The sequence below is a fragment of the Macaca mulatta genome, chromosome 8, assembly GCF_049350105.2.
Source record: "Macaca mulatta isolate MMU2019108-1 chromosome 8, T2T-MMU8v2.0, whole genome shotgun sequence".
Classification (NCBI taxonomy): Eukaryota; Metazoa; Chordata; class Mammalia; order Primates; family Cercopithecidae; genus Macaca; species Macaca mulatta.
Genome location: NC_133413.1, coordinates 23,389,987 through 23,403,303, shown reverse-complemented (window position 1 = coordinate 23,403,303; position 13,317 = coordinate 23,389,987). Strand labels below are relative to the sequence as shown.

General features: G+C 50.3%; 1 protein-coding gene across 10 annotated transcripts in view; it reads left to right on the top strand.

The window, feature by feature from the left end:
• GFRA2 (GDNF family receptor alpha 2) overlaps positions 1 to 13,317 on the top strand; it is a 100,841-nt gene that overhangs the window by 39,663 nt on the left and 47,861 nt on the right. For all 10 annotated transcript variants that reach the window (XM_077943189.1, XM_077943188.1, XM_077943193.1 and 7 more), the window contains one exon: positions 2,789 to 3,143. In XM_077943189.1, coding sequence (XP_077799315.1) covers positions 2,789 to 3,143 — 355 coding nt within the window. The remainder of the gene's footprint in view (positions 1 to 2,788; positions 3,144 to 13,317) is intronic.

Genomic DNA, 13,317 nt, shown 5'->3' with positions numbered 1-13,317 from the left:
GTTTAACATCATAGATCAAAAATACCCCTTTGATGTGTAATCAAAGTAAAAAATTATGAGATACTTTACATTATTTTTTTCTTTCTTTTCTTTTCTTTCTTTTCTTTCTTTCTTTTTTTTTTTTGAGACAGCATCTCCCTTTGTTGCCCACGCTGGAATGCAGTGGTGTGCTCTTGGCTCACTGCAACCTCTGCCTCCTGGGTTCAAGCGATTCAAGTGATTCTCCTGCCTCAGTCTCCCATGTAGCTGGGTGTAGTCTACCACATGCCACCATGCCCAGCTAATTTTTGTATTTTTAGTAGAGACGGGGTTTTGCCATGTTGGCCAGGCTGGCCTCGAACTCCTGACCTCAGATGATCTGCCTGCCTTGGCCTCCCAAAGTGCTGGGATTATAGGCATGAGCTACCGTGCCCAGTCTACATTGTTTTTTCGTTATTACATTTTCAAAATCTGGTGTGTGTTTCAAGGCCTTGTGTGAACATGTGAAATGCCCTAGCCATATTTCAGGTTCAGCAGCCGTGTGTGGTGAGTGGACAGCATTTCAGAAAGCACAAATTGTTCTGCCACAGCAAATCAGCGCACATATAGAGGTGTGTAGGCCATGCTGAAGTCCCCGAATGAGCTGGGGAATCCATGGGGGGTTTTGGAGCCTAGGAGCGATGGCTCTCTGACATAGGTTCTGGAAGGTTCTCTCCGGCTGCTGTGATGAGAGAAGATTGTCATGGGGTGGGGTATGGGGGCACAGGGCAGAGCAGGAGGCTGGGAGAAGAAGGCTGTTAACAGGCACAGTGTCAGTGGCTCGGATCCAGGTGGCAGCAGTGGCGGTGGTGAGAAGTGGCTGGATTCTGGTTGTATTTTGAAGGTGTAGCTGCCAGGGTTTGGCAGTGTGTGAATGAGAGAGGAGTCAAGGAGGCGCCGGGAGTTTTGGCGCTGGCAATTGGAAGGATGCAGTTGTTTCCAGCAGGATGAGGAAGGCTGTCAGAGGTGGAGGGAAGCTCTAGGTTTTGGGGGGAAATATGAGGTTGGGTTTGGATGTGTTAAGGGTGAGATTTGGGTATTAGGCTTGCAGATGGAAGTGTTGAGTTGGCAGATAGACAGATGAGTCTGGGGCTCAGGGCAGAGCTCTTATCCAGTGGTATAAATCTGGGGGTTGGAAGCACAGTGATGGTGTTTCAGGCCATGAGATGAGCTGAGAGTCCGAGGGAGAAGATACATGTAGAGAAAAGGAGGCTGAGTCCTGGGTATGGAAGATGGGACCAGCAAAGCCCGCTGAGCAGGAGACTGTGGGGAGGTGGCAGGGAGCCCGGCAGAGAGTGGAAGGAGGCAGGAGGGAGGAATCGGCTGTGTCCAGTGCTGCCGATGGGCTGAGGGAGATGAGGCCCGTGGATTCCCGAGCATCCATCAGACAGGCGGGGCCAAATGCCCGGCTGAAGCGGGTCCAAGAGAGAATGGGAAGAGAGCAGGGGACAGCTGGTGTAGACAACTCGATTGAGGGGTTTTGCTTTAAAGGGGAGCAGAAAAATGGAGTGGTAGCTTAAGAGGGCTACGGTCACGAGGAGATCTTTTTTTAATTGAAGATGGGTGATGTGATAGCTGATGGGAATGGTCTAGAAGACAGCAAAATCATGATGTAGGGGAGAGAGAAAAAAATGAGCCGTCTCATTCTTGCTCACGAAGGCCCTGTGTGGTAGATACCAATTTGCGGACAAGGAAACTGAGGCAAAGGTTCAGCCATTTGTCCCAGGTCACATAGCCAGTAAGTATCAGGGCCAGGAGCTGAATGCCGATGGCTGACCTCTAGAACACCGCCAGCCTTGGCCATTGTGCTGTTCTGCCTCTTGGTTTGCTGGCTGGAGTTTTGAGCTTTTCCAGAGTGGGCCCTCCTCTTGCACTTTTATATCTAACATGGCACCCCGCAGAGGGCTGTGCAGAGGTAGGACCTGATCAATCTTTAATGGGCAAGTGATTAGAACACCAGGAACTGTGTGCTGGAAGTGCTCAGTCGCCTGGCCCATGTGAGAGGGACGCATGGCCTGAGCCTGCCTTACTCCGAGTGAGGCACCTTGCGTGGAGAGAGTGGTGCTCAGGAAATACTGGAAAGCATTTGTAGGGTGGATGAAGAGTGGATGAGGAGCTTACATCGAAGGTTCTCGCTGGCATAACTGCACTTCTGGGTGTGACTCGGGTTCCTGTGCTGGGCAACCTTGGGCAGGCCCCTTGCCCACACAGTGCTTCAGTTTCCTTATCTGTAAAATGACAAGGTTGGGTGAGGTGATCTCCCATCTGGCTCTCACCAGAATGCCTCAGGAGGGCATGTGTGTGCTGTCTGCACCCAGGCTGCTGACGATCCCATCATGAGCATTGTCTGACCCCAAATGCCAGTGTCCTGCTGGTGGGTGCATAGGGGCCCCCTCCATTGTATGACGCTGAGCCGGTCACTTTATTTCCCATATTTGTAAACAGGGCCATACACACCTAGTTGCTTGCCTTTTAGGCTTGTGAGGAGTTTTAAGTCTACTATTGTCCTAGATTGCCATGGTATAGCTCACCCTGCACCAGGCGCTTCCTAAGCACTCCCTCAACCTGTATATTAACTCCTTTACTCCTCACCACAGCTTTAGGAGGTAGGTCCTGTGAAATGATCCCCATTTCACAAAGGGGGAAACTGAGGCACAGAGCGGGCACATGGAAGCCTATTGAGTACTGGGAGACATCTCCCAGCAAGGGGGCAGCTGCGTCCTCCTCATGCTTGTGCGGCCTCTGACCTGCACTCTTGTTCCTCCTCCAGGGACAGGGGCAGACCCAGTGGTCAGCACCAAGAGCAACCATTGCCTGGATGCTGCCAAGGCCTGCAACCTGAACGACAACTGCAAGAAGCTGCGCTCCTCCTACATCTCCATCTGCAACCGCGAGATCTCGCCCACCGAGCGCTGCAACCGCCGCAAGTGCCACAAGGCCCTTCGCCAGTTCTTTGACCGGGTGCCCAGCGAGTACACCTACCGCATGCTCTTCTGCTCCTGCCAAGATCAGGCGTGTGCTGAGCGCCGCCGGCAAACCATCCTGCCCAGCTGCTCCTACGAGGACAAGGAGAAGCCCAACTGCCTGGACCTGCGCGGTGTGTGCCGGACTGACCACCTGTGCCGGTGAGTGCCGCGGCAGCCCCGGGGGTGCTGGCAGGAGGGGGCTTGCATTGCTGGGCTGTGTTTTCCTTTTTCTGCATTCCTTGGGGTGCATCGAATTATGACTCTGAGTCCAGCAGAAAGGGTGTCAAAAAGGGTAAAACTGACTTGGACATATGCAAAGTGAATTTTCCATTTCATTCATCCATGCATCCATCCATCTACTTTATTCATTTGTTCATTCATTCACTCAGAACAGGTTTATCTTTTGCTTACTCTTGGCTCAGCTGGGGAAACCAAAACGAACAACCCAAGGAGCTTGTAATTGAAAACCACAGACTCCTTGAGCCTTGGAATAAGAGACCTTTGGGTGCAGTGGCTCATGCCTGTAATCCCAGCAACTCAGAAGGCTGAGGCTGGAGGATCACTTGAGGCCAGGAGTTTGAGACCATCCTGGGCAACATAGCAAGACTCAGTCTCTACATATATATGTGTTTGTGTGTGTGTGTGTATATATAGACACATACATGTATATACACACACATATATATACTTATATATATATATTATATAGAGCTAAATTTCAGCTCAGTATAACCATGCATCCCTCCAAAACTACCTTCCTAATAATGAGCCTACACTTGTTAAGCACTTACTGTATTCTAGGCTCTGCGCTAAGCTTTGGACATACGTTATGTCATCTCATGTTCACAATAACCCTGTGACTTGGGTATTTTTACTCCTGTTTTATAGGTGAAGGGACAGAAGGTCAGGAAAATTTTGTAAACTTGCTCAAGGTTACACAGCTAATGAATGGTAAAGTCAGGATTCAAAGCCAGGACTGTCCGACTCCAGGACCCATTCCTCACCCTGACACTAGACTGGATCAGACCTGAATACAGAGTGAACTGGCTCTCTCTCTCTCACATATATATATATATATATATATATATATATATATATATGTACACACACACACAGATACATATATACATATATGGCCTTTAGACAATTTAGTCCCACTTCTAAAGAAAGTTTCTGCCTAATATCCCAACATATGTCACGTGGCTATCAGGAAGGGTGCTCTCATAAAGCAAAGAGGCAGCTCACTCTGTATTGAGATATAATCCAGTCTCAATGGATCATATGAGTGAGGAATGGGTCGGGGTGAGGAATGGGGCCTGGAGTCGGACAGTCCTAGCTTTGAATCCTGACTTTACCGCTCATTAGCTGTGTAATCTTGAGCAAGTTTATAAAATTTTCCTGACCTTCTGTCCCTTCACCTATGAAACAGGGATGAAAATACTCACATCACAGGGTTATTGTGAACATTAGATGACATAACGTATGTCCAAAGCTCAGCACAGAGCCTGGAATACAGTTAGTGCTTAACAAGTGTAGCCTCATTGTTAGGAAGGTAGTTTTTTTTTGGAGGGAGGTGCATGGTTATACTTAGTTGAAATTTGGCTTTATGTAATTCTCATGTTTGTCCTTTTTGTTTGCTAAGTATTTATTGAGATGCTGTTGTGTGCAGTTCTTGATCCTAACACCTGAGGATACAGGGGAAACAGACAAAGGGAGAGGTGATCCCAATTCAGTGGGATGAGGCTGTGGGCTCCCAGAGGAGAGAGCACAGGAGAGGGGCATCTGCCACATCCTGCGTGTCCCGGGGAGGGGAGGGGGCCTTGAGCTGAGCCTTGGGAAACAAGAAGGAGAAAGCCAGGGAAGAAGCCTGTTGGAAAAGCATGGCACGGGGTGGAAGTGGGAGAGGACCTGGGCTCTGGGGAGCTGCAGGTGTTGGGCACAGGTAGAGTGGGCCACGATGGGAGTGAGGGGGAGGCTGCTGGAGAAATGGGGATAGAAGTGGGTGCAGGTGTTTATAGATTGCCTGTTGTGTTCTAGACACTGTTCTAGAGGCGTTATGTCTCATTTAATCCTTGCAACAAAACTGAGGTAGGTACTATTATCTTTATCTGTCAATGAGGATACATCTGGCAAGTTACAGTAACTTGACGGAAGTAACTTGCTGAAGGTCACACAGCCATACATTTCAGAGTCAGATTCCAGCTAAACTGCTTCTTTCCAGTATTATTGAGTGCTCCAGACTAAGATAGTGAGTGTGGGTATGGAGAAAACTGGATTATTTCAGAGGAAATTGGGAAGTGGCCTTGATGGGACTAGGTGACTGGCTGAAAGTCACCTGGAGATAGAACCCTGGTGGCAAGAACTATTTCTGTTTTGTTTACTCCATACCCCGTCCTGCATGTAGATCCTGGCATGTGGTGAGCATTCCATAAGGTTACTTGAATGGATAAATGGATGGTGTCTACCATGTTTCCTAGTTGAGTAACTCTGGGGAGATGGAGCCATTCAGTGGGGGTGGTATTGGACATGCAGCATTTAAGGGACCTGGGGAACTATTGCCACCTTCATGGCAACACCTAGGGGGCACTTGGACTTGTGGGTTTTGACCTCAGTAATGAGGCTGGAAAGAAGAGATGGGTTTGGGAGTTATTGGGTACTTTGCTGGTGGTCAAAGCCACAGCAGTAAATGAGATGGCCTAGGAGGGGTTGCTAGAGCTCAGGAGGGAGTCTGGGCTGGAGATGCCTGAAGATTTGGGCATCCTCAGTGTTTAAGTGATAAGGCTTGGAGTGAACAGTGGAAGCAGAAATCTACTGGAAACACCAGTGCTTAAGGGAGGGGCAAAGGAAGTGGGATGTGAGACTGGAAGGGAAGGGGATTTCAGAGGGAGGAGGTGAACGAGCTGTGGTGTCTCACAGAGTGTGTATACCTGTGTATGCCTGTGTGTATGTGCATGTTTACGTGTGTTTGTGTGGTGGAAGATGGACCGCAGGGGGCCCAGGCCTGGCAGGGAGGCAGAAGTAGAGGCAATGGGCACCAGCTAGCTTCTTCAGAAGGAACCAGGGCCAGGGGCTGCAGAGAGATGGGAGATGGGGAGGGAGAGCCGGGGCCCTGTGCACGCTGAAGGGGAAGTGCTACTTTGTGTGGTTTGCAGAACAAGCTCTCCTGGGGTTTGGAGGAGGGCCTGATCCCAGAGCTAGCTGCAGGGCTCAGGGAAAGCTCTGTGAAGAAGGTGGGTTTTTATCTTTTGCTTACTTAAAAAAAATATATCTTACTGCCTACACAAACCAATTGAGGTGATTGAAGACGAAACTATGCATACCACAATGAGGAGGGCCAGCCTTAGAGAGGAGGAGGGAGCAGATGTGGCCACGCTGCCATTTGCCATAGTGACTGAACTTGAGCTCCGAGCTTCTTTGTTGCTGGGATAAAGGGGAGGCTTGATGGGTCACATAACCTCCAACCAGGATAGATCGGGGCATGATCTGAGACACATTCGCTGCTGCTTCTGAATGCTAAAGTGACCTTTGGGGGCTGCGCCCTACACAGCTGCATGGAATGATGGAACAGACGGGAACTGGACCTTGAAGGAACTGGAAAAGACCAGCATGAATCCAAGCCCAGGACCCAAGCATAGGAATGGGCCAGGAGCACTCAAAAGCTGGGGGACTGCAGGGGGCCTGGCGACGGGGCCTGGAATCAAGCCGCTCAGGTGTCCGAACTAGGCATCTTGGGCAGAGGAGTGACTGGGACACTGCACCCATTTTATTAGTATTGCTTTAAGGAAGGATGGATAATACGACAATGTAGTGGACAGCTCCTATGGGGTCTGCAGCCCTGAGATGGGAGAATTTGGAGCAGGGTGATTTGTGGCTTGGAGAATGTCTGTGTCTGTTTAAAGAACGTCTGTGTCTGTTTAAAGAACTAGAAGCATTTTTTCTTTTCTTTTCTTTTTTTTTTTTCTTTTTTTTCTTTTCTGGAGGTGGGGGAAGCTAGGAAACAGGAGAATCAAGTGATATACTTAACACGGTGGAACCCAAAAGGGCATTTAAATAGGACTAAGTATTGGGAGGGTCAGGACTGAGGAATCCTGGGAGCTGAGGGCTGACAGTTTCTGAAGTGTGCTGAGCCAAGCAGATGAGCTTCTTGCACTGGGAAATAAATTTAAACAATGGCGACTCCAGGGCCCACAGACAGTGCTGTGTCTGGATTATTGAATTAGGTACATGGCTCACTTTAGGAGGCCTGGGATCCTGAGTAGGAAATTCTGATTGCTCCAGGATGTGGCTGGGTGAGCTCCTGGTCTTGAAGCAGGGCATTCTTCCAATCCATCTCTCCCTATCTCCCACCAACACACCCATCTGCATGCAAATTTCAATATGGTCCTGAAGAGGTAAGGAAGGAATGAGGGCGGAACCTGCATTAGGAGGAGTCTGGCAGGAGCATGGAGAAGTGTCCTTTAGGGAAGCTTGCGCATGATGGAGAGTTGAGGTTTGGGGCAGGGTGCATTGAGACACGCATCCGGAGCCACAGAGACTGAGACGCACAGACACTGCAGGTGGTGGATGGAGGTGGCTGTGGTGGTGCCCCAGAGTCAGGGGACCTACCTTTACTCTTCACCGGCCTGGAGCCTCCTGCATGGTCCTCTGTGGGCCGTTTAACTCCTCATGCCCTGGGGGGTCTTCATCTATCAAATGAGGATCCTGAACCAGGTCATCTGTAGGCACCCCGAGGTCTTATAAGTCTATGGTTCTGATTCTGTTGAAGCAGTTTTCCTGTCTGCCTTCTCCCTCTGCTCCTGCCCTCTCCACGGGAGGTTACTTTACTGGAGAGATGAGCTGTTGGTATAAGGGGAAGTGGCCCAGCCAACCTCATCAGGGTGTATGGTGTGGAAGAAGGTATTTGAAGGGCCTGGAAGGAGAGGAGTGGCTTCTTTCCACACTCTTGCAGGCCTGACTTGCTGACCCAAGCGTTGCTTTCCCCAGAATCCACAAAAGTGCTCAGGTGTCCTATGGATGCCTGTTATCAGCATCAGAGGTGACACAGGTGGCTCAAGAGGGGCCCCTGGAGAGCAGGAAGCTGGGTCGTGGCTCTCGACTGTGCCTGGGAAGGGGTGCACTTCTTCCTTTCCCTGGTTTGACTTCCTCCAGGTTTCTGCCCTCCAGGATGGGGACCGCAGGTGGAAATCTTCATTCTGAAAATGGAGAGCCCAATGCCAGGGTGTTTTCGGCAGGAATTGCAGAACCCCCAGCCTGCCTTTGCTGGTACTTGAATGAATGAAGCCAGCCTTGATGGGTGTCCTGGGAAAGCCCCTCTGGGCTTGCGATTCTGGAAGTGAGGCTCCAGCTCTTGGGCATCTCCTAGGAACATGCCCATGCTGCAGTGCTATGGCACCTAGCCCTGATGCAGCCAGGCCTGCTTGTCCCCTGTGGTCCCTCCTCCTACCGAGAGAGTTGGCCTAGAGATGCCCAGGCTTCCTGCGGGGTGAATCTTGGCCCAGGATTCTTGGGGGAGGCTCTTCCAGAGCCAACCTCATCTGGCACTACATGAAAGAAGGTGCATCGATTCGCTGTGTGGCATACCGTGTGGCAGGCCTCGTCCATCACCCGTGTGAGATTTAGCAGGCTCTGCATGCTGTCTTATTAAATGTCACCAGCGATAAAATGTTGGAGGTTTCCTTTGATCTAGGGTTTAAAGATGCATTGGTTAAACAAGGATATCTGCTTGCTGGGCCTCGGGGTTTTGGGAAGCGCTTCTGAATCCTCCCATCATCCTTTGAACTCAGAGCAGTTTGGGGTCAGTGGCTGAGGATGGAGCCTCTGGGAGTGGAAGCTTTGGGCTCTACCGACCGTTCCACCTGGCTTTGAAGTTGCATCTCAGGAACCTTGGCTCTGTCTTTGGCCTTTGTCTGGTTCATATCCCACAAACCTTAGGGCTGTGGGCTTAAGCTAAGTGAGCATCAAGGGATAGACCAGGAGAGACGTTTCCTTTAAGAAACTTCTGATAAGGAGCCTGGAAAGCCTGGAGAACTTCTTGGAATGCCTCCATGGAGAGCCATGGAGTCAATCCAGCCCCCACAGTGGGTCAAGATCTACATTTTAAAAACACAGTCTTTCAGTTTTTACCCTCTCAGCTTACAGCCATTGCAACGATGGTCTCAGATTGTGTGTGTGTGTGTGTGTGTGTGTGTGTGTGTGTGTGTGTGTGTGTGGTGGTTGGGGGGTCGTGGGAGGATGATGCTGTTGTTTTCTAAACTGTGTCCCTACCAGGCCTCATTTGGAAGCGGTCCTCTGAAATGCCCTGTTCCTCTTAGTCTGCCAAGAGAACATAAATAACTCCTTACTGGCACAGTGCCATCTCCTGGGCTGTAATTTCACCTCTGGGTGCTGAGGATGTGTATAAATAGATTCCAGCCTGGAGCTACCCTGGCAACCTGGGCCCTTTCCTGAAATGGACACTGCCCTTGTCAGAGAGGCTTGTTGGGAAGCAGAGGAAGTTGGGCTCACCTCCCTCAAGGCTGTCCTCAGCGGGTGGGAAGGAGTCCCTTCCACACACTCTTCTTCTTGCCCAGCGTAGGGGGTGTTCAGTATCTTCAGGCAGTGTGGACGAACAGGTCTGGCTTTGATTCTTGGCTCCTTGGGGCTGTCCCTCAGCTTAATGGCTTCCCATAGGATCTGTTGGCTGATGCTTTTAGCAGATCGTGTCTAAATGGCAGCAAATGATTACTTGCGCAGGGGTAGGTGGACTGTGATGCTTCCAAGCCTTCCCTCCCTTTAAAGGAGAGGTCCTTGAATATCTTGAAATTATACAGAAGGTTTTGTGTGTATTTTCTAGAAAGAAGTTTGTTGCATTCATTAGATTCTCTAAGGGTTCCTTGATCTCCCAAAGCATAGGAACCTCTTCCTTCTCTAGATGACCAACGTGGATTGGCTCCCTAAAGAAGGATTTTGAGTCTGGCTCCTGGCTCAGTAGCAAAGTGGGCTGTGATTGATTAGTGATGCCTGCCACAGGCATAGGAGGGGCAGCATGGATGCTCCACAGAACCCAGCCAGTCCTCCCTGGGGCCAGCAGATTACCTACAGCAGGAAGAGTGGGGGGTCCTGTGACCATTTCTTTATTATTTTCACTACTCTTTATTGGTCATCCACTTTGGGCCAGGCATTATGTTTGATTGGGAGAGTTAATGAAGTAGGTAGAGGTCCTTGTCTTTGTGGCACTTAGAGCCTAAGGAGGGGACTCTGTGTCGATTGTGTCTGCTGTGGGAGAGGAGCCCCACTACCATCGCAGCTACAATTGTGTAGATGATAGCTTTTTACTCAGGTTCTCTTGAAATCCCAATTATACTAGGTCTTCCCTGGGTCACCCTGCTGGCATTGCAGAGCAGCCCTTTCTTAGGGGAGATGAGTCACAGAGAAGTAAAATCTCACCCGGGGTCCCACTTGGCCTTGAGCAGTGTCCAGAGTCCAACAGCCACATCCAACCCCAGAGCAAAGCTGTGCAGAGGAGTGTGGGGGAAAAGGCCACCCCCTTCCTGAAGAATCTAACCCTCGGCAAGGAGCCGAGACCCTGAGATCCAGCTTCCCTTTGGGGATCCCATGTGGCTGCTATTGCTGGTCTCAGTAGGGGCTCTGCTCACTCTTTAATTCTAGGCCAAGGGTCCCCGAGTGACCCTTCCTGGAATTTCCTGCAACATGTTGAGACAAGGCTGGAATGCTGGATATTACTTTACTAAAGCCTCTGGGGAAATAAAGACAGAGAGAAGCTCCAAACAAGAGCTCTGGTTTACAAGAGAGGGTTCATGCATCGCCCTGCTGTGGCTGCTACCACTTGGCAGGGCTGCACAGAGCCTTGACCTTAACTTTACAGGGTTCTCTCAAGGCATCTGGGCTCCAGAGGCTCACACCCCAGGTGGATGAGATGCGGATCCTGTTTGGCTAAGGCTCCCACTTGAGTTTTGCTTGAGGACCCAGGCATCTCTGAGTGGCTGGGGAGGAGTGACCCATTCATGACGTGTCACTTATGCAGGGAGTATCCGAATGCAAGCCAGCATTGTTTGTTCATACCAGAGGCCTCACCTACAACTGGGCGTGTGTTTGTTCACACAGGGGCAGACACACTCAGCCACCCTGGTCTTGCATTGTTCACACTGGCTCCCTGAGTATTTCTGCTTTCACTCACTGGCATGGACTGTCTTCTTGCCTGGTATCTTAGTCAGTACAGGCTGCTGTAATGGAATACCATAGACTGGGTGGCTTCAACAGCAAACCTTTACTTCTCACATTTCTGGAGGCTGGAGATCTGAGATCCTGGCTGGGTTTTGATGGCACCTTCATCTATAAAGGGCCCGTGGTGAGGGCCTTTTTTTCCTGGTTATGTCCTCTTACGGTCTTTATTGATGTGTGCACGCAGAAGCAGAGGAGAGAAAGAGAGAGAGATCAATCTGGTGTCTGTTCCTCTTCTTATAAGGCCACTAATCCCATCATGAGGGCCCCACCCCAATGACCTCATCTAACCCTAATCACCTCCCAAAGGCCCCATCTCCAAATACCATCACACTGTAGATTAGGGGTTTAACATATGAATTTTGGGGAGACACAAACACTACGTTCATGATATCTGGACTTCCCCTCCATCAAGCCTGTTTGGCTCCCATCCTGTATCTCCCCTGGCCCCTGCTTTTCCAGACACTCTCTAGAACTTGTCTGTATCCTTCCTATGACATCACGTGACTTTCCTTTAATATTTTTCTTCCCAATCAGGCCTCTGGTTTTTAATATTCTCATTTTATATTACTACCTCATTGGCTTCTTTCTTTCTTTTTTTGCTTTTTTTTTGAGATGGAGTCTTGTACTGTCACCCGGGCTGGAGTGCAGTGGCGTGATCTTGGCTCACTGCAACCTTCGCCTCCCAGGTTCAAGCGATTCTCCTGCCTCAGCCTTCCGAGTAGCTGGGACTACAGGTGTGCACCACCACACCCGGCTAATTTTTGTATTTGTAGTAGAGACAGGCTTTCACCATATTGGCCAGGCTGGTCTCGAACTCCTGACCTCGTGATCCACCTGCCTCAGCCTCCCAAAGTGCTGGGATTACAGGCGTGAGCCATTGCGCTTGGCCAGCTTATTTCTTTAACAACTATTTGTTGTGTGCCTACTCTGTGCCAGGCACCATGCTAGACATTGCCCCCTGGAGAACACAGTGTTGGTGGTCTCTGCCCACTTGGAGCTGACAGTCTGATGGAGGAGGCAGATGGTGAGCAAGCAGACAGACAAGCATCTAGATAATGCTGCTGACATGAGCAGGATGCAGAAAGAGAGAGTAACAGGGGCAGAGAGGGGGAATCTGCTTGGCCAGAAAAAGTTTATCTGCAAGACGACATTTAAACTGAGACCTGAGGAATGGGATGCCTGGTGTCAGATCAAGGGGAGAAAGAGCATCACGTGCAGAGGGCATAGCATGTACAGAAGTTTGCAGGAGGGAAAGGGGGGAAGGTGTGGCTGGGCAGTGGGGCTCGGAGACAGAGGCACAGGTTGAGGTTGGGAGGCAGGCAGGGGCCAGATCACTCAGGGCCCCACAGGCCACAGCAAGGAGTTTGGACTTCTGAGTACAGTTGGAAAGGAGCTTCTGAAGCCAAGCAGTGCATTGTGAAAATTGTGATAAGAAAGATGACTCTGGCTGCTGGGTGGAGAATTAAGGGAGGAGGCAAGGACGACTGCAGAGAGGCGAGGGAGGAGGTTATTTTAGCATCACTGGATCAGAGATGATGGCCACTCAGCCCAGGGTGGTGGCCAGGTGGAGAGAGATAAGTGGATACATTGGAGATATTTCAGAGTTAGAAATGATACACCTGGCCTGAGGGTGATGGAGGAGCTCGAGAATGACTCACGGGCTTCTGGCTTGAGCAGCTCGGTGGTGATGGTGCCACTTTCTGAAATGGTGAAGGCCTAGGGGGAGATAAATCAGGAGTTCCATTTTGGGCATGTTAATTTCGAGATGCCTTTGAGACATTCATATCTGGCGCTTGACTGGGATTGTAAATTCTGGGGTCATTAGCATATTTATGGCAATTAAAGCTAGGGGAATGGGTAGGATTCTCCTAGGGAGAGTCCGGCTGGAGAGGAGGCGCTGGGAACCTGCCTGGCACCCTGTCAGTGCCCAGTAGTGCTGGGTGCTGTTATTACGGTGTCCTAGGAGTCAAAAGAACATGTTCTGAAAAAGAGGGAATGGGTGGCTGTGCCGTGTGCTGTAGAGAGGTCTGGAAGGATGAGGACACCTGGGTCACCAGTGGATTTGGGGACGTGGAGGGCCTTGGTGACTCTTACACAGAAGTTTTGATGG